Source organism: Puma concolor, chromosome E1 (genome assembly GCF_028749965.1).
Source record: "Puma concolor isolate L17-30 chromosome E1, mPumCon1.1.hap2, whole genome shotgun sequence".
NCBI lineage: Eukaryota > Metazoa > Chordata > Mammalia > Carnivora > Felidae > Puma > Puma concolor.
Window position 1 is genome coordinate 48,764,685 of NC_141680.1, and position 20,214 is coordinate 48,784,898.

General features: G+C 39.8%; 1 protein-coding gene across 2 annotated transcripts in view; it reads left to right on the plus strand.

The window, feature by feature from the left end:
• DDX42 (DEAD-box helicase 42) overlaps positions 1 to 20,214 on the plus strand; it is a 39,838-nt gene that overhangs the window by 17,707 nt on the left and 1,917 nt on the right. The window contains exons 4-17 of one of the 2 annotated variants that reach the window (XM_025927676.2): positions 1,935 to 1,996; positions 3,364 to 3,400; positions 4,208 to 4,357; positions 7,692 to 7,796; positions 9,637 to 9,756; positions 10,626 to 10,802; positions 11,502 to 11,630; positions 12,473 to 12,572; positions 13,140 to 13,187; positions 13,710 to 13,807; positions 15,186 to 15,462; positions 16,657 to 16,883; positions 18,535 to 18,645; positions 19,781 to 19,882. In XM_025927676.2, the coding sequence (XP_025783461.1) occupies positions 1,935 to 1,996; positions 3,364 to 3,400; positions 4,208 to 4,357; positions 7,692 to 7,796; positions 9,637 to 9,756; positions 10,626 to 10,802; positions 11,502 to 11,630; positions 12,473 to 12,572; positions 13,140 to 13,187; positions 13,710 to 13,807; positions 15,186 to 15,462; positions 16,657 to 16,883; positions 18,535 to 18,645; positions 19,781 to 19,882 (1,743 nt within the window). Of the gene's footprint in view, positions 1 to 1,934; positions 1,997 to 3,363; positions 3,401 to 4,207; positions 4,358 to 7,691; positions 7,797 to 9,636; positions 9,757 to 10,625; positions 10,803 to 11,501; positions 11,631 to 12,472; positions 12,573 to 13,139; positions 13,188 to 13,709; positions 13,808 to 15,185; positions 15,463 to 16,656; positions 16,884 to 18,534; positions 18,646 to 19,780; positions 19,883 to 20,214 lie in introns of those variants that run through there. The other variant, XM_086687695.1, reaches the window with a different exon arrangement.

Genomic DNA, 20,214 nt, shown 5'->3' on the forward strand with positions numbered 1-20,214 from the left:
GAGTTCTTGTAGTACTGTATTTCTGCCATAACACTTAACAGAACTATTCAGAACTTTCACGTGCTTTGCAACATGGTAACAATTTAGTAAGTATGTTAAGCTGTTCTCTCTGCAAGTAAAGGCAATAAAGTTTGTCATGTTTGGGGTGTCTTATATGTATATGTATCTTTCTCCCCCCTCTATCTTCTTGACGTACGGACATTTCCCAAAGGGCTGTTTCTCATTATATCTTGCAATCCCTAATGGTGAATAAGTAAAATCATTTCTTGATTTTCTCAGTTTTAATTCAGATTTAAATTTTTAGTAACGCAAGTTGGTGTAACCCTTTTTGAGTGGAAGTATCCAAGAATGTCCCAGTTTCTCCTGTTTGGCATTTCAAGTAGTTGAAGCTGTAGGAGGGTAAATCTTTTTGACATGGCATCATTCTCCTGGGTGTTCTTTGGGATAGTGTCGGAAAGGGTTTTGCTGATTTTAGGATAGAGAGACTGGATATTGTCTGATCTTGGAGAGAGTGTTGTTGCCACAATATTGCATTAATCCTTGATCTCAGGTATATTCTGTTCTGGAAAGTGTAAACTTTTCTAGTGTTTGAACTCACAATGAAGATGTATTTTTAGCAAGTGTTTCAAAAAAAAAGATTCATGTGGGCTTAAAAAAATATGTCCTGTGTTTGTGGCCCTTTCCTTATGTTACATTATGTCATTTTCACTTCAGTTACAGTCTCGAGTATAGTGTATGTCTGTCTCAGTTCCTTAAAAAGTAGATTTGTTTGTATGTAGTATTTCATTTTAGAATAACTCCTCTTTATCGGGAACATTTGATTAGATACAACACCTGACCATGCTAGGTTATAGTTAGTGACAGTTTTTTAAATCACAGAAATCAGAAAAACTTGCTTTGTAACAAGAAACAGTAGTGCAAGGATGTGTTTAACCTTGGGGAAAATTACTTAATTCTTCTGACCTTGATTTTCACATGTATAAAACAGGGAATTAGATCAGTGATTATCACTTTGCTGTATACAAGACTTGCCTGTGAAAAAATGTGAAGTACATGCATTTAACTCTATCTCCAAGGATTCTGATTTGGTAGGTTCAGAGCAGTGTTTTCCCAACCTCAGGACTTTGGCATTTGGGGTTTGCTAATTTGTTATGGGGGCCGTCCTGTGTATTGTAGGATGTTTATCAGTATCTGTGGCCTTTACCCACTAGATACTGGTAACAACCCCCCCTGTTTCCCACTCCCTCCACCCAGAAGCAACCAGAAATGTCTCCAGACATTGCCAAATGGTGAGAACAGTTTTTCCAAAGTCAGATCCAGAAATTTGCTTTTTATTTATTTATTTTTTTTACTAACTCCATTGGTAGTTTGATGTAAAAGGTCTTAAGCTATGCTTTGAGAAAGGCTAATTTGCCTGAATTTAAGGCATTTTACAGCCACAATTCATTTTTTTAAAGAGTAACCAATCAAGGAATTTTTTTCTAATTTTTCCATGTATGCAATGCAGTCCGTATATAACCAAGATTTTAGAACATTTCTCTTTGAAAAAATAATTGTTAGGTGCCTAGATGGCTCAGTTGGTTAAGAATCTGACTTTTGATTTCAGCTCAAGTCAGCTCAAGTCAAGGGCTCAGAGTTTGTGAGTTTAAGCCCCACATCGAGCTCTGCACTGATAGTGCAGAGCCTGCTTGGGATTCTCTCTCTCTCTTTCTCTCTCTCTCTCTCTCTGCCCCTCCCCTGCTTTCTGTCTTTCAAAATAAATAAATATTTTAAAAACTGTCAAAAGTGCACTTTGATTGCATCAAGATATAATTGTCAAAATGCATAGCCAAAACTGTGATGTCACTAGTTCAGATCTAAAAATTCTTTATAAAGAAATTCCCTTCGTAATGTTTTTAGTGGATATGATTCCATACAGGCTTTTGTTTCATTAGGATCAGGCGGCTAGAGACATGAAGAGGCTTGAAGAAAAGGACAAGGAAAGAAAAAACGTAAAGTAAGTTGTTTTCTTCTCCCTCACAAAGGTTACATGAAAAATGCTAAAGTATTGCAAAGCTTATTCCCCCAAAGTTTATAGAGAAACATTAAAATTTTCAAATGTCTTGACTTGAAGTAACTCCTGTATCTTGAATATTATTTTTGTAGGTAATAGACATCACAAAAGTCTTGCATTTTTGCAATAATAAGCATTCTTTTTAGTATAATAGTATTTGGTGTTTAATTGTAAATAGTTTTTTAGTAGATACAAGAGTGAGTTACAGTAGGAATTAAGAGAGTACAATTACTAAAGTTTGGGCTCATTGTTCTGAGTTTTGTCCCATAATTAATATAAAGTAGGTTAATGTCTGTATGATTGCTTATGAGGAGTAATGGTGATTATCATAAAAAAGTGTGTTATTAACAAATGATTAACTTGGTTTACTTAAGGAGTGATATCATGCTTTAGCATCTAATCAGAACTTGAAATACTTTATTTTCTGGGGAAGAGAATTCTCCTCTTTCCCTTTCTAAATACACCCCTCTTAAGGCTTTTGCTACCAGGCACAGGTAGGCGTGGTTGGATTTCCTCCTGTGTGGCAGTCAGTGCCTCAGGCCCCCCGCAAGGTTCCTGTGCCATATGGAGGTTCGGCCCTCTCTTTGGTGCTTACCGTGTGTTGTACCCTCTTCCGGCTGCCCTGCACTGGTGATGTTGCCTGCCTTGAGAACAACAAGTGCTCTAGGTCAGGCAGAAAGTCTGATTAGAAAGACATGGTTGTGGGAACTTAGCAGCCGTACTTTCTGTCGCTCCTGACAGGCGCTGCAAGTGGCGATGGCCCCCCTTCTCCATGGGAACTGCTTAGGAGTTTTAGTACCAAAGTTACAAAAGAGTTAAGATAGTTTTTCTTTGTCCCCAAGGACTTTGGCTGAATCCAGTCACTCCAGACTTAGAAACTCTGGGGAACATTAAAATTGTGATATTCTTCTTAGTGTATGCCAAATAGAGAGGGTTATTTTTTTTTGTCTTTTTATAAAATGCAGTTTGCTTTTTAAAATGCGTTTTACAACTGTATTGTGTTTGTCGTATGGGGTCGACAAGGCTAGGATCCTTGGGTATCTATCTTCAAAAGTTTTTACTCCTTATCCTTGTTAGTAATTGATGTTTCTAGGAGTACCATATCATCCCATGCAGACTGCAGCTTCTAGAGTGAAGCCACACATGTATGATGGATGGATAGTTTACAGTGTGCTTATTGTTGCTTTGTTATTGTTAGTGTTGAGTGTTCCTGTGCTACTGTATGGAATTCAACACTAATCTGCTATAAGTATGGAGCTGGGTATGTGGAACATTTGCAGGGAAGTTTGTTTCTCCGCTTGTTTTTCCAGGGGTATTCGAGATGACATTGAAGAGGAAGATGACCAAGTGAGTTCCTATGCAGTATTTCTATCTTTTATTTTTACCCCACAAAGTCTATACTGGGGACAAGCTAGAGCTTGCCTTCACTGAAATGGCCATTCCTTGCTCCTTTTCTACATGTATGACTAGTTGGTAATAGAAAAATTCACATGGCTTTCCCCCATGTTGAAGATGGAACTTTTGATCAACTAGGACATCAAAAACAAATCATGAGCTTTATTCAGCTTGATTTTTTTTTTTTCAAAATTAATGTTTATACTGCTGAATCAAGAAGTAATATGGGATCTACTGATGGCCTCTAGCAACATCTAACCTCTACCTCTTTCTAAGGGTCTGTTTGTGATTTTTGTATTTCAAGATGGAACATTAATTTAATGACTGGCCTTTAGTATTTTTCCACCAATGTCCAGTTGTGGGATGGTGAGAAGGGAAACAGAATGAGCAGTAGCCCTTTCCAGGTTTGTGACCCTTCTAATCAGTGTCAACTTCCAAACTTGGATGGTAAATCCATAGCATGTGTTCCACAGCTCTGGACAGGATAGGTAGACACCCCACCCCAGGAAGACTGTGGGACAGACAGATTTGTAAAGCTTCTTGTTAAATCATTGTGTAGTACTAACTGTCTCATTCGTTTTTTCTGATTGTCCCTATGAATACTGCTGTTGTTAAAGGAATCATTGCTAGTTAAAGTCTTGCCTTACTTGGTAGGTATTAAACTGTGCAGTCATCTGGTACACTGTGTGCACCAATTACAGGAGCAGAAATGTTCTTAGTTGTATTTGAATATGATTATGTTCTTGTGCTTTCCTGCAGGAAGCTTATTTTCGGTACATGGCAGAGAACCCAACTGCTGGTGTGGTTCAGGAGGAAGAAGAAGATAATTTGGAATATGATAGTGATGGAAATCCAATTGCACCTTCCAAGAAAATCATTGATCCTCTTCCTCCCATTGATCATTCAGAGGTATGGTGTTTCCTGCTAAATTTGATTCTCATTTCAAAAGCTGATAGTTCTCTTCAGCTTTAATACTAGGTTTTTGCAATATTTGAGTAATCCTGATTCATACTCCTTATGTCACGAAAATATGTGTTCTTTGGGATCTTCTCAGGTCTGCTGTGTAGTTGAGTCTGAAAGTGACTGAGTGGTTCAGGCTTTATAGCCTATGTTGTTGTTCAAGGTTTAGCTGAATCTCTTGCTCCTGTTTGATTTTAGGCTAAGAATTTTTTAAAGCAGTTTTTTGTACTTGTTTTCCAGACCATCATCTACCTTTCAAAATGATGATGTTGAAACATCTGTGAAAAAACACAGATGTTTTTTTAATTGCCGTAAGTCTTGTTTCTCAGATCTGGAGCAGATGAGAGACTGTTGCTTCAAAGTGGAACTAGGAATTTTAGTTTCCTTAAGTCAGGAAAAGAGAATGAGGATATTGGTATATCCACTTGAAAAAAATTTGTGTTTCATTCAGGTTAAATATCAGACTAGACCTTGCATGCCTTAGTGAGTCTAGGTTTAGGACAGTGGTTCTCACATTGTGGTTCAAGGACTCCTAGAAGGAACTTCTCAGGGAGTCCACAAAATCCAAAATAATTTTCAGGGGTGCCTGGGTGGCTCACTTAAGCATCTGACTCTTGGTACCAGCTCAGGTCGTGATCTGTCAGTAGTGAGATCAAGCCCCACGTCGGGCTCCTCAAGCTGAGCATGGAGCCTGCTTGTGATTCTCTCTCCCTCTCTCTGTGCCTCTCCCCTGCTTGTTCTCTCTCTCTCAAAATAAACAAACATTGTAAAAAAAAAAAAAAGTGACCACTGATCAAGTCTTAGTATACTATCAAAGAAGAGTAAAAATCCACAATAATTTGAAAAGACTATTAAATACTCTCTTCCCTTTCCAATCACATGTTTGTGAGGCCAGATTTTCTTCATAGGTTTCAATCAAAGCAATATGTTGCAACAATCTAAATATAGTAGGAACCAATTTCTTTTAAGTCAGACTTGTAAAAAGATTTGTAAAACAGGGGCACCTTGCTGGCTTGGTCGGTAGAGCATCCAACTCTTGATCTTGGGGTTGTGAGTTTGAGCGCCACAGTGGGTGAAGAGATTAAGATCACTTAAGTAAAACTTTAAAAAAGATTTGTAAAAATGTAAAACAAGGTTATGACTTTTTAAAAATTAAAGCTTTTATGTTAGAGTATAACGAGTGTATTATTTTCAAGTGAGTAAATCTTAAAGACATTTCTCAGTTTTAGTTTTAATATGGTGAATGTCAATGCATGAAACCCACACAAGCAAAAGTTCGTGTTTTTTAGGGCATCTGAGACAAAAAAAGTTTGAAAACGACTGGTCTAGACTATGGATTATATTCAGTTTTTGAAATGTTTCCTTTTGCACAGATGCTACCAAATAATGCCTTGGTATTTTACATGTGGCAGATGAAACTAAGTATGTGAGACTGATGTGAGAGGAAGCATCTATGACAAAGGATGACGGCCTAATAAGGAAAAACACATAAGTACTTGAAATAATCATCTCATAAAATATTTGAGATCCTTGGTGAAGCTCTCAAATCTCATTATCATGCTAGGGTGGCCCACAGTTGTTCACATGTAGTGTAGGCAGTCTGCCCAGAGAGACCAGCAGTAGGGAAAAGGATAATCCTTCTGCCCATAAGTAGCTTTGTTCACATTCACATTAAGTATTTATTTATACAAATAAATACTTTATGACTCTATTTCATACCCATATGCAAAAAATTACATATTTTATGTAAAATTTGTGAACAAGAATTCTTGCCCTTATGGAGCTTCCATTCTGATAAAGAGAACTGAAGAGCATCCTGTTACAGCTTAGTGCAACAGTGTGGGGAGCATTCCAAAAGGTTCTATTAGTAGTGCTAAAGGGGAACCTTTAAAACAATGCTTACTTTTTTTGTTGATCATACCATAGAAATATAATTAAACTTTAGGTTGCATCCACAATTAATGTCATTTTATTGTAGATCTCTTATGTGGTTAAAGAGAATCAGCCAAATGTGTAAGTGGTGATATGCCTTTTTTTTTTTTTTTTTTTAATGTTTATTATTTATGAGAGAGAGAAACAGAGTGTGAGCGGGGAGGGTCAGAGAGAGAGAGGGTGACACAGAATCTGAAGCAGGCTCCAGGCTCCGAGCTGTCAGCACAGAGCCTGATGCGGGGCTTGAACCCACTAACTGTGAGATCATGACCTGAGCCGAAGTCAGGTGCTTAACTGACTGAGCCACCCAGGCACCCCTGATATGCCTCTTTTTATAGTCCTGGTACAATAAGTTATGAAAAGAGTGTCAGGAATAACTTCTTCCCTCTTTAGAATAAGAAATACTTAGCCATACAGTTTTTAAAAGTTACATAAAGCGTTTCAGGTTTTAAAAAGAGTAGAACTCCCTCTAAAGGCAGAGCTCTCCTCAGAGGAAATATTAGAAATGTTTCTAAACGCTAGAGCTATGAGGGGCACCTGGGTGGCTCAGTTGGTTAAGCATCCGACTTTGGCTCAGGTCATGATCTCCCAGCTTGTGAGTTCGAGCCCTGCCTTGGGCTCTGTGCTAACAGCTTGGAGCCTGGGGCTCACTTCTGATTCTGTCTCCCTATCTCTCTGCTCCTCCCCTGTTCTCTCTCTCTCTCAAAAATAAATAAACATTAAAAAAAAGTTTTTTAAAAATGCCAGAGCTGTGTGAACAGCTTATTCCAATACATGTATTTAAATGTTATAAGGTGGAATGTCTTTAAAATACTTGTCTTCTGAGGCCTTTGGTGTTGTAGATTCCTTAGTCTGCATCACGGTTGTTCAGATCTGAGGTATCCTTTAAGAGTGTCTTTAGGAAGTAGGTTGGTGGGGCACCTGGGTGGCTCAGTCGGTTAAGCGGCCGACTTTGGCTCAGGTCATGATCTTGCGGTCCGTGGGTTCGAGCCCCACGTTGGGCTCTGTGCTGACAGCTCAGAGCCTGGAGCCTGTTTCAGATTCTGTGTCTCCCTCTCTCTGACCCTCCCCCATTCATGCTCCGTCTGTCTCTCTCTCAAAATTAAATAAACGCTAAAAAATAAAAAAAATTAAAAAAAAGTAGGTTGGTGTTTATATAGAAAATGAATACAGGAAAAGATACTGGCTGTACATTTGGGATGTGTGTCATGAATAAGTGAATTCTTTTGTCCTCACTAGCTGGTTAAGGCTTTACTTGTGTAATATGTGTAAAAGGTTATTTTGCATTAAAATCAAACTTACAGGATTGACTCTTGAATTCTAGACTAACTTTGAATAATTGGACCTGCAGATTGACTATCCACCATTTGAAAAAAATTTTTACAATGAGCATGAAGAGATAACCAACCTCACCCCTCAGCAGCTAATAGATCTCCGTCATAAGCTCAATCTTCGGGTAAGTCAGCCATGGTGCTAAATATTCTTATATTAATTAGTTGACAGTTACTATTATTGCTTATCCAAACTAAAATAACCTTCTTTTCTAATGGTCCTTGGACTATCTTTGATAGCAAGGCTCCTGTGTCTTGATTTTATTGTTTTAGTCTTCCACCTATTGTGGGATAGAATTGTTATATCTTTAATGCAACACACATGAATATGTATTCAATTTTGTATGTTGTATTGAAATAATAAGTCATTGTGACCTTAAAATCAGTTAAGTAATTCTGCAACGAGTACAGTGTGCTAGGAACTGTGTTGGGTGGGCTAGAAATGAAGAATATAAGTCCCAACTTCAGGAAAAGGAGACAAGATTAATAGATGCAAACAATATGTGGAATCCTAGGATATTTTTAAATTAAGGTATACTCAAATTAATATGTAGCATATGTTTAAAATAATTAGAAGAAGAAATTAACACCTTAGAATATGCACTCATTTCAGAATAATAGTTTTAAATTGCCAAAAAGCTTTGGGTTGCACACTGACCACATTGTTTAGGCACTGCTGGATGTTAGTTAAGTGAAACACACAGATGGTACAGTAATATCTACTCTAGTGCACACAGCTTTCTGGCCTGTATCTGCCTTACCAGTTTCTATGTGACATTTGAACTTCTGTTTTCCCAGAGAGGATGCGTGCATATGCACGTATTGTCTATTTTCCAAGGCTAACCGCCCCCCACTCCTCCCCCTCAAAAAAGCCCTTTAAGTGAAATACTGATTAGATATATCAGTATGAGAAGCATTGCAAGGCTACTACTGTTAGAGTCAAAAAGGAGGCTATAAACCCCATTCTTCACCTGAGTAGTTTGAACAATGTTTTACTGTGGCTGTGGACCATCATTAAGTGGGATACTTAATTCTTCAGGGAGAACTAAAACTGGAAACAATAGATTGTATCCAGTGGGTATAGACATGTCTTATTTGGAGCTCATTTGCCCTTTTTATTTGAAGAGTAAATTTTAGTTTTTTTCTACCATCTGGTTAATAGTTACTGCAAAATGGCAAAAAATACTCATGTCTTTTTCCAATCATTGAGCAATATTTTTTATTTCTTAAAAGGAAATCTTGATTTAAGAGCTTTCTAGGCTCTTAATCATTTTAAAATTTTTTTCAAGTCTTTCCCAGTTTATCTGTTTTGTTTTTTTCCTTCCAAGATTTTATGTGGATTCAAGTTAGTTAACCTGTAGTGTAATATTGGTTTCAGGAGTAGAATTTAGTGATTCATCACTTACATATAACACCCACTGCTCATCCCAACAAGTGCCCGCCTTAATGCACATCACCCATTTAGCCCATCCTCCCTGTCCCTCACCTCTTCTCCAGCAATCCTCAGTTCTCCATAGTGAAGAATCGCTTATGGTTTGTCTCCCTTCTCTGTTTATCTTACTCTTCCTTCCCTCCCCCTATTTTCATCTTGTTTCTTTCATTTTGTTTCTTAAATTCCACCTGTGAGTGAAATCATAATGGTATTTGTCTTTCTCTGACTTATTTTGTGTAGCATAATACACTTCAGCTCCATCCATGTCATTGCAAATGGGGCACTTAATCATTTTAAATCATATGACAATTATCTCAGGAATATTTAACATGGAGTTTTTTATGTGAGGTTTTAGATCCGTTATTATTTGAGTTCTACCTTTTCAAACAGTGTATGTGTTTGGCCACAGACTTGTATTTTCCCTTTTTTATACTCAAGCTGAGTAAGTATAAGATACAGGTAAACACCATTGAACTTCCGATGCTGCTTATTTTGAAGTATGAGTCATTCCTGGGAGTTGTCTTTATCTCTAGGTCTCTGGTGCTGCACCTCCTAGACCAGGAAGTAGTTTTGCTCATTTTGGGTTTGATGAACAACTTATGCACCAGATTCGGAAATCTGAGTACACACAGCCCACTCCAATACAGTGCCAGGTAAGTAAAACATAATGAAAGAAAAACAAGGTAGAATCATATCCAGTGACCATACTTATTCTACAAACAATGCAAAACAGTAAAACAGCATTTGGTCCAGAATTATATTGACGTGGAAAGAAGTGGTCTAAATATTTCCTCTTTGGCTTAGTCCTTTTGCTTTAATTAAGGGGGGGTGGGGGGGAAGAACATACATGAAATCCAAGAATATTTTTGAAATCTTTAAAAATTAAAGAGCAGAAGTGAATTATTTACCATTCTAAGATGTTGCTAATAGGGCTGGGAAATATTCTTTTGTATCTGATAAATGTCTTAAAGATACAACCTGAAGAAAACAATTCATTAGGCCTGAACGTAACAAAAAAGATTTGTGTGTAGACAAATATAGCACTGTCAGTGACTAGGAATCCTTTGTCTCTGATATGAAAATTCTCACTTCTATAACTGGAAGTAATAACTTGTTTTCCATTTATATGTTGGATTTATTCATTCCTATACAGAATATGAGAATTTTCTGGATGAGTGAGATAGTCTACCTTCTCATGGGGAAATTTTATTTTTTAATTTTAGCAATCCACTTACACTATGAATTGCAATTTTTCATTTCTGTATCTCAGGCTAAATACAGTCATTCAAATTTTGTAAATGGTGGCTGATCCACATGAAGAGAATGATAATATTATTTCCTATAAATCAGGAATTTTATGGAAATGCTAGGTATTTCTTGTTAATTTATAGACAGTGTGCATAACCCATCAGGTTATTTCTTGTTCCTTTGGAAATGAATGTCATTGATTTCCCCAAGATTTCCTTCAGTACATCTTTAAAATTTTAAAGTTTAGGGTAGATATATTTTATTTTTTCTCTAGGGCGTGCCTGTGGCGTTAAGTGGTAGAGACATGATTGGTATTGCCAAAACAGGCAGTGGAAAAACGGCCGCCTTTATCTGGCCGATGTTGATTCATATAATGGACCAGAAGGAACTGGAACCAGGTGATGGACCGATTGCAGTGATTGTGTGTCCTACTAGGGAGCTTTGCCAGCAGGTATGTACTTGGTGTAGAATGCTCCCTTTCGTATGTGAACTAATGTGGGACTAGCCAGTCAGTCGGATAGGATTAACTGGGAAACTTTTTTCATTTTTTAATTATTTATTTCAAAAATATGTCTATTTTAGAGAGAGGGAGTGAGCGAGGGGGTGGGGCACAGAGGATCTGCTATTAGCACATAGCCTGACATGGGGCTTGAACTCACAAACCGTGAGATCATGACCTGAGCCAAAGTCAGACACTTAACCGACTGAGCCACCCAGGTGCCCCGGGAAACTTTTCAAAAATATGGTGAAATGAACATAACATTTTATAATTTTGATCATTTTTTAAGTGTATGGTTCAGTGGCATTAAGTACATTCATGTTGTTGTGCTACCAGGAAACTTTTGGAAAATACTGTTATGTATTTTCTACATAATGGAAGTACATACTTTTCCCTAAAAATAACTGTTTTAAGAGAAAAAATACATGGGAATTGTTTGTGTTTTCCTCCTGGGTTAATTCATTTTGTTTGGGTAGAATGGATTATAATTATAATGGCAAAAAGTTAAAAAAATGAATAATCTAGATTGTAGACAGTCTGTTGGGATGTACGTGATAATGGTTCGTTTACTTTCAGAACTCACTTTTGCGTAGTAACAGGTACTTGTCAGTGTCATGGTTTGTTCGTGTCATTGTGTCCACAACTTTGCAGATCCATGCAGAATGTAAGCGGTTTGGGAAAGCGTATAATCTTCGATCAGTGGCCGTGTATGGAGGAGGGAGCATGTGGGAGCAAGCCAAGGCTCTTCAGGAAGGGGCAGAGATTGTTGTGTGTACCCCAGTAAGTATGTCTTAGGTTTAAATGGCTCCTCGGCCACTTACGGAATGGTATGGAAAAAGGATTGGTTATTGAATGGCATGCCCCCTAAAATGTGATATAGCAGGGTGAAGAATACTCACCCTGTGACTTTGGTTTAATTTTGATTGGTTGACTAGATTAGCAGTCTATTAAGATTAATAGGTGTAAATTCTCCTTTGTTTTAAATCGGTTTTTGTGTTGTTTTGTTTTGTTTTTTTTTTAATTTTTTTTTTTTCAACGTTTATTTATTTTTGGGACAGAGAGAGACAGAGCATGAACGGGGGAGGGGCAGAGAGAGAGGGAGACACAGAATCGGAAACAGGCTCCAGGCTCCGAGCCATCAGCCCAGAGCCTGACGCGGGGCTCGAACTCACGGACCGTGAGATCGTGACCTGGCTGAAGTCGGACGCTTAACCGACTGCGCCACCCAGGCGCCCCAATGTGTTGTTTTTTTTTTAATGCTCTCTTGGAAAATGGGTCTGTGGTTACTGAGAACATCAAGAATCAGAAAGATATTTGGAATATAGTCAGAATTGCCTAGAAGAGTATAGTCTAAACATTAAACCCCATCAATAAGGTTTTAAATTAGGTCATTTTAAAATACCTCACAAAATAGTTCTGGCCATTTTGTCACAATTAGGTTTAATTAGGTTTTTAATTTTTCTGTTCTTTTGTGCTCTGTAGTGCATGAAGTCCAAGGCTGTCAGACCCAGTGTCTTACAGTCTACAACTGGATTATTAGCACTTTTGCCAGGAACACAATTATAGAAAGTTCTTGTAAATGCCATTAATTATACTCACTATGCATTTTGTGAATCTTATAGGGTCGACTGATTGATCACGTGAAGAAGAAAGCTACCAATCTTCAAAGGGTCTCTTACCTTGTGTTTGATGAAGCAGATCGCATGTTTGACATGGGATTTGGTATGCCTTTAATACCAGTTTCTTCTGCTCCCATCCTCATGATACTCGCTTTTTCCTTGTCTTTCTAGACTTTTTTTCTTTCTGTATGAGAGAAGCTAAAAATACTCTTGTACAGGATTAGATCGTTAGCTATTTTTAGGAGTTCTCTCAGGAAGTATACATTAGGCTTGGCTGGGTTACAGATATTTGGAAGTGCCTTTGTATATAGGAGGAATATTTTCTCTATATTTTTATTCATATGCCTTTAATCATAGAGGTCAAGTTCTGTGTTCTTAGGTAGGTGGATGTCGTATCATTGAAGGCCCTTTGCTTTCCTGTCCTCCCTGACTAAGCCAGATGTGTGAAATTCTGAATAACCCATCTTTACTGATTGGAACACTGCTGGGCTCAGCCCAGCTGGGAGGAGGGAAAGTGTTTCTGGGTTTCATACTAAAGGATAGGTCTAGGAGTTTCAAATTTTCCTTAATAGTTATAACTTCTCACAGGAAGATTTTTACTAAAATGACTTTTTCCCAAGCATCCCAAACTATAGTACAGACTTCTAATGTTATTTTATTCTGCTTCCAGAGTACCAGGTGCGATCCATAGCAAGTCATGTCCGTCCTGACAGACAGAGTACGTATGAAGCAGTTTTATTAAGTCACGTTTATATTCAGAATAAACAATTAAGTATTTTATTAGCACTCACAGTATGGCAGCGAAAATGATCATGTGTGTCCTGGTGAGAACCATAGAGGAGGATATAAAAATAGTCTGTCTGAACTTGACAGGACTTTAGAGATCATCAGATGTAACTCACTTGTTTTTGCGGAGGATAACCCCAGGCTGAGGATTAAGTGACTTGTCCCAAGTTACACGATGTTATCAGCAGGTAGAGGCAAAGCACAGTGCAGATCTGCTGATTTGAAGTCAGGAGCCTCTTTGAACCATGCGGACAGTCCCTGTCTTACCTGAAAATGTATAAAAATAGAAAAAGGAAAATGTTTTTTCCTTAGTAAATCAGTTTTGAAACTAAGTTTAAAGCTCAGGTGGGTTTATTTTATAAGCTGAATAATTCTGAATGTTAGTAGGAGGCTTAGTGGATATTCAAAAAAGAAGTCATACTGTTTATGTAACAGAATTTACTCTACCTTTTAGCCCTCTTATTCAGTGCAACTTTTCGGAAAAAGATTGAAAAACTGGCCAGAGACATCCTGATCGACCCTATTCGTGTGGTGCAGGGAGACATTGGCGAGGTAACCTTAATAAGCAGGGCCAGATGGGACCCCAGTGGGTTATTTCTCAAATTATGAAGAAAATAGAATTAATTTCTCCCTGTTGAGAGGAAAATTATGTTATTATGTATTTACAAATGAGGCAACACGATTCAGATTTGTTTTAAAAAACACAAGGTAGGAGGATAGAGGAGACAACTAAATTGTCAAAATAGGGATAATTATTGAAGCTGGGTGATGGGTACATGGGAGGTGATTACGTTCATTTTGGGTTTTTTGTTTTTTTTGAATGTTTAAAATTTTCCATAATAAAAGTTAAAAACTTTTAGGGGGAAAAAAAAGGCTTTGCCTGGAAGACTACTAGTCAGGATGGAACTGACATTTTGAATGCTTATAGGAGTAGCAGGCTAACTGCACAGCATGGAGTGGGTGAGACTTAAAAGCCCTGGTGAAAACGAGCTCGTGGCATTTTTCTTACCTGTGCATACGTCCTGTGTGGGAGATCTCTGAATTGTGATTTGGAATTAAAGTTGCCTAGAGAATTCCTTAAGTTGTTTGAATTCCTTAAGTTCTATACAGTTAGTGTTTTGACACTGCCCACTTTTTTTCTTTTAAAAAATTTTTTTAACGTTTATTCATTCTTGAGAGACAAAGACAGAGTGCAAGTTGGGGGAGGGGGGGGGCGGGGAGGAGCAGAGAGAGAGAGAGACACAGGATCTGAAGCAGGCTCCGGGCTCTGAGCTGTCAGCACAGAGCCCGACGCGGGGCTGGAACTCACGAGCTGTGAGATCATGATCTGAGCCGAAGTCGGACGCTTAACCGACTGAGCCACCCAGGCGCCCCTGGAAGTTTTATTTTTAAGGTTAACATTTCCATCAGCATTGCCAAAACAATATATTGCGTTTTGATTCTTTTTTTTAATTTAATTTAATTTTTTAAAATTTACATCTAAAATTAGGGGCTCGAACTCACTGACCATGAAATCATGACCTGCGCTAAAGTCAGACACTTAACCAACTGAGCCACCCAGGCACCCCTGTCTGCATTTTGTTTTTTAGTGCCTTCTATGTGCATGTATGAATTGTACTAGGAGCAGTGAGTGGGAAGGACAGAAAAGGAGGTTAATTGATTAGGGATAATCTGAACAGGCCTATAAAGAGGTCTTGCGAAGTACTTGGGCTTACGACTTAGGTGTATGTACAAATCAAGGGAGATGGAGAGCACAGCAATTTGAGAAGGAATGCAGGTTTTGAGCTGTACTTGACTTGCTGAAGGAAGGCCCAAGGAGAAGAGGGACTGTTCAGGGTTCTTCTAGATGCAGGTGGAACGTGTGCCGTCTGGTCCTTGCTCAGGTGCCCTTTGGTGCAGACGTCACAGTCATCTGTTTCCTCTTTTTCAGGCAAATGAAGATGTGACACAGATTGTGGAGATTCTTCACTCTGGGCCTAGTAAATGGAACTGGCTTACCCGTCGTCTGGTGGAATTTACCTCTTCAGGAAGTGTCCTCCTGTTTGTTACTAAAAAAGCCAATGCTGAAGAGTTAGCCAATAACCTTAAGCAGGAGGGTCATAATCTTGGGCTGCTTCATGGGGACATGGATCAGAGTGAAAGAAACAAAGTCATTTCAGACTTTAAGAAAAAGGACATCCCAGTCCTGGTGGCCACAGATGTTGCAGGTAGAGTATGACTTCCCCCAGTGACCTTACATTTCTGTGTTCTGAACAGGCCGAGAGATGGCATTCTGCTGGCCTGGCTGGCCACACCAAATGGAACAAGCGGTTCAGAGTTCCAGTGATCACAATCTGGAGCTTTGGGTACCACTTTTCACTTAATGTTTCTCTTTGAAAAAAAGAATCCCTGCAGTGGGAAGACACTCAGGGGGAAAAAAAATGTTGTCAGTTAATCATAGGCGAGGCCTTTGTTGTATGTCCGAATGTAGCAGCTGTCTTATGTTAATTGGGCATACTTCACTCAAGATCAAAAAGGTTTTTAAGTATGGTTCTTGGCTTGCATTGTGTTCTCGGTTTTTTGTTTTTTATTTTTGTTTTCCAATTTTCTTTTTAATGCTTATTTGTTTATGAGAAAGAGAGACAGCATAAGCAGGGGAGAGGCAGAGAGAGAGGGAGACACAGAATCTGAGGCAGGCTCCAAGCTGTCAGCACAGAGCCCGACATGGGGCTCAAACCCGTGAACTGTGAGATCATGACCTGAGCCAAAGTTGGACACTCAACCGACTGAGCCACCCAGGTGCCCCGTGTTTTCAGTTTAATAGTTGCCCCTAAAAACTCATGTTTTCTCCCCAAAAGGAGATAATTTCTCAGCTTCAAGGCAATTTGATGCTGGCTTTAGTTATTTTATATGTTCTTGGTGCAAGAGAGAGGCCATGGCAGAAGGCATCTGTCTCAGGCTAGATGGCCTGGCATCATAGAATCGACAATGGTGGGATTTGCTCTTGAAGGGTAACTTTAATTAAATGCTTGTGTATTAGCTCACCAAACCATACACTTTGCCTAGAGTAGAGGAATGTGGTTTCTTTTTTTTTTTTTTTTTTTTTAATTTTTTTTTTCAACATTTTTTATTTATTTTTGGGACAGAGGGAGACAGAGCATGAACGGGGGAGGGGCAGAGAGAGAGAGGGAGACACAGAATTGGAAACAGGCTCCAGGCTCCGAGCCATCAGCCCAGAGCCTGACTCGGGGCTCGAACTCACAGACCGCGAGATCGTGACCTGGCTGAAGTCGGACGCTTAACCGACTGCACCACCCAGGCGCCCCAAGGAATGTGGTTTCTTAAAGAGCCAGCATTTTGGATTACATTGTTTTTTCTGACTCATGCTGAAAAATAAAAGAATTTGGTTGTTTTTATTTCAGCCCGTGGTCTGGATATTCCTTCAATTAAGACCGTCATTAACTATGATGTGGCACGAGACATTGATACTCATACTCACAGGATTGGCCGCACAGGACGAGCGGGTGAGAAGGGTGTGGCATATACCTTGCTGACCCCCAAGGACAGCAATTTTGCTGGTGACCTCGTCCGGAACTTGGAAGGAGCCAATCAACATGTTTCCAAGGAACTCCTAGATCTAGCAATGCAGGTGAGGGGCTGGGCACACTTCACATTGCCCCAGGTTATAAAACTAAGTGAAAAAAATTCAACAAGCTTGAGAAGATAACATAGAAAGAGGACAGGAAAGTTGGGGCCGTGGGTGGGGACAGTGCTTATGACAGATTGGTATTATAGGACATTAAAATTCATCTGGTCCATCTGCTTATCCTCTCCTTTCAGCAACATCTGTTTGCAAAGCTATTCCTTTTTGTGCAAAAATCTGTCCCTCTGAAATTTCTGCCTGCTTGCCTCATAGCATACTTGTAAGTTTAATCTCAAAGATGGCTACTATTTCCCTTACCACTCTTTCTCCCAGTCTTCTCCTTGGGGGGCTAAAAATGTGTGATGTCTTAAGAAAACGATATATTTAACTATTTTACGTAGACTTAGGTCTCAGACCTTTGACAACCTTGATTACCGATCCAAAGCTGGGCGTTCTACTGAATTAAGTCTTGAGTCATTTTTTAATTTTTTTTTTTTTTTAATGTTTATTTATTTTTGAAAGAGACAGAATGCAAGTGGGTTAGGGGCAGAGAAAGAGGGAGACCAGAATCGGAAGCAGGCTCCAGGCTCTGAGCTGTCAGCACAGAGCCCGACGCAGGGCTCGAACTCACGAGCTGTGAAGTCACGACCTGAGCCAAAGTCAGACACTCAACCGACTGAGCCACCCAGGCGCCCCTAAATCTCGAGTCATCTGAACACGTCATCCCCATATTACAAATGGATTCAGTATAAACATTCTGATAGTAAAGACTTTGTGTTTTTTAGATTTACAAGCCAGCTCACAGAATAGCTTATCCATAATGTACTCACAGTGTGGTACTGCTGTCCATGCTCGGGGTTCTGGGAGTAAAGGACCTGCATTGCAGGAAGGAATAGGATACGGTTTCCTTCTCTTTCCTAGGTACAGAGAGCCAGTCGTAAACTACATTTTCAAACAGGATATATCTTGTCTTTGGCTTTTTCCTGCATCCCTTTTTGTGCCTCATGTTTCCTGTGCTCTCAGACTGTGTGATCAGCTTCCCTGGTCAGTGCCTTTCTGAAGCCAGCCCTACCTCTTAAGTACTTCATTTAGATTGTAACGTGATTGTCAGATAAAGGACTAACCTCTCCCAGTCATGTTGGCATTCTGAAGAGAATGTGAATAAATCTGATGAGTAGTGTTCTGCTAGTGATAAGTTCAAGGAACACTTTGGGCTATGGGTAAATAAAACTTTCAGTTATGGGGCTACCAGTCCTGAACGTCTGCCCCTAGAGCCAATTCTGATGAGCCTCACTTTACATAGCCTTTTTCCTTTACTTCTGAACCCACCAGTTCTTAAAAGCTCCGTTATTTGTATAGTCCAGTGGTATGTATAGATTGAGATATAGAAAATCAGTTCATTTTCCTCTAGGAAACTAGAAGAGGCCAGAGTAAGTGTTTCATATCTGAGGCTTGTGTGATCACTTCCCTTCCTGGTGCTAAGACTCCTGACAAATTTGGTGGACTAAACTGTTCCTATGAACAGTTGCCGTAAAAACGTTGGCTAAACATGAAGCAGTAAGTTCCTCCCTCCCCCTTAATTTCCTGTTTGATGTTGTCTTCTTTCTCTGGCCGCCTCTTCTTCCCCTCGCCTAACCTTGAATTATGTTCAACACAGAATGCCTGGTTTCGGAAATCCCGCTTTAAAGGAGGCAAAGGCAAAAAGCTGAACATTGGTGGAGGTGGTCTAGGCTACAGGGAGCGGCCTGGCCTAGGCTCAGAGAACACGGTGAGTCCAGACTACAGTAGTGCCCTTAGGGCTGGTCCTGAGTCCTGGAAGAGGTTATGACTGTCCTCATCTACCTGCGAAAGCCTCTCTGAGTTCAGAACCTTGTCTAGAAGGGAATGTTGTGACTTCTATTGAAGAAGCACCCATGTGTATGTGGTGACTAGACCTACTCAGGAAATAGTCTAGATTAGCAGTGGTTTGCAAACTGTGGTCTCTGGCAGCAGCAGTAAACTGCAAACTTGTGCACTATCCCAGGCCTGGTGAGTTAGAAACTCTGGGAGGTGGGGCCCAGCAGTCTGTTGTTACAAGCCCTCCAGCAATGGCCTAGAGCCTGCTGCTATGAACACAGGGTCACTCTGTAAACTCTACTGTATCTTGTAACTAAACTCAGGAATGCTTCCTACATTCGGTGGGAAATAGCACCAGAGTGAGGTGAGAGCTAGCTTTTCTCACAGAACGGTTAACAAAAGTGTCCCCTCACTGGCTTTCTTAACTTTGATTCCAAACCAAAGTAGAAAGCTGCTAGTCTGTTTCTGGAGCGTTACAGTTAACTCGGTGTCTTTGAGAAGAATCTGCTCCTGTGTCTCAGTAACAATGATGCATAGGACACAGATGCTAGCGATGGCTACCGTTGAGCACTTACTGTATGCCAGGGCCAGCCACTGCAGGCCGTCCTGTGTATTAAGTCCATCTTTACATCCACCCAGTGACAGCAAGTACAGATGATAAACCTGAGGCACCCCAAGTTACACTCCAGTAAGTGCTGAAGCGGAGACTCAGACTGAAGAGTGGAACAGTGTATATGCTACATGCATACACTGTATACTGCCTTGTGGCCTCTTTGTCCGTAGCATAAAGCTCCACAGAATTATATAAATATCACGTTTGTGTGCGTAAATAGTACCACATGAACAGCTTTGAGCATTATCTGACTTCATTTCTAATATATTGGGGTTAATTCCCCCAAAACAGAATCACTGGGTTAAAAGTCATAAATAAAACATTTTAAAATGATTATTACTGTACCTTTTTCCACAAAATATAAATAAAAATGTCCTGTTCCCATTGCAGCGCCCACTTCTGTTTCCAGTATATTGAGGCCCATTCTGTCCTCATGGGTATGCTTGTTTTTTAGGACCGAGGAAATAACAACAACGTAATGAGCAATTATGAGGCCTACAAGCCCTCCACAGGAGCCATGGGAGATCGGCTGACGGCCATGAAAGCAGCTTTCCAGGTCTGGATTTAAACATATAAACAAGCTTTCACTGGTAACTCTTGGGCTGCGATGACGGGCCTAGTCTTTCTGAGATGATAGCTGGGCTTATATGCTTGATGCTGGATTTAGAGCCTTGTCACTGCTTTCAGTTTTGAGTATAAACTTAGTGGTAGCTTACCTAGAGGTGTAGGTGTAGAAGCTAAGGAATCTCCTCCTGCTGGTCACTGACCTCCGTCATCCCAAAGCCCAGGACTGTTGTGCTGCCACAGGGCTGGTGTTCCCTCCCTGCCTCCACAGCCAAGAGTTTGCCTGCCTCTAAGACTGTTGTAATCTGATTGAGAGTAATTGCC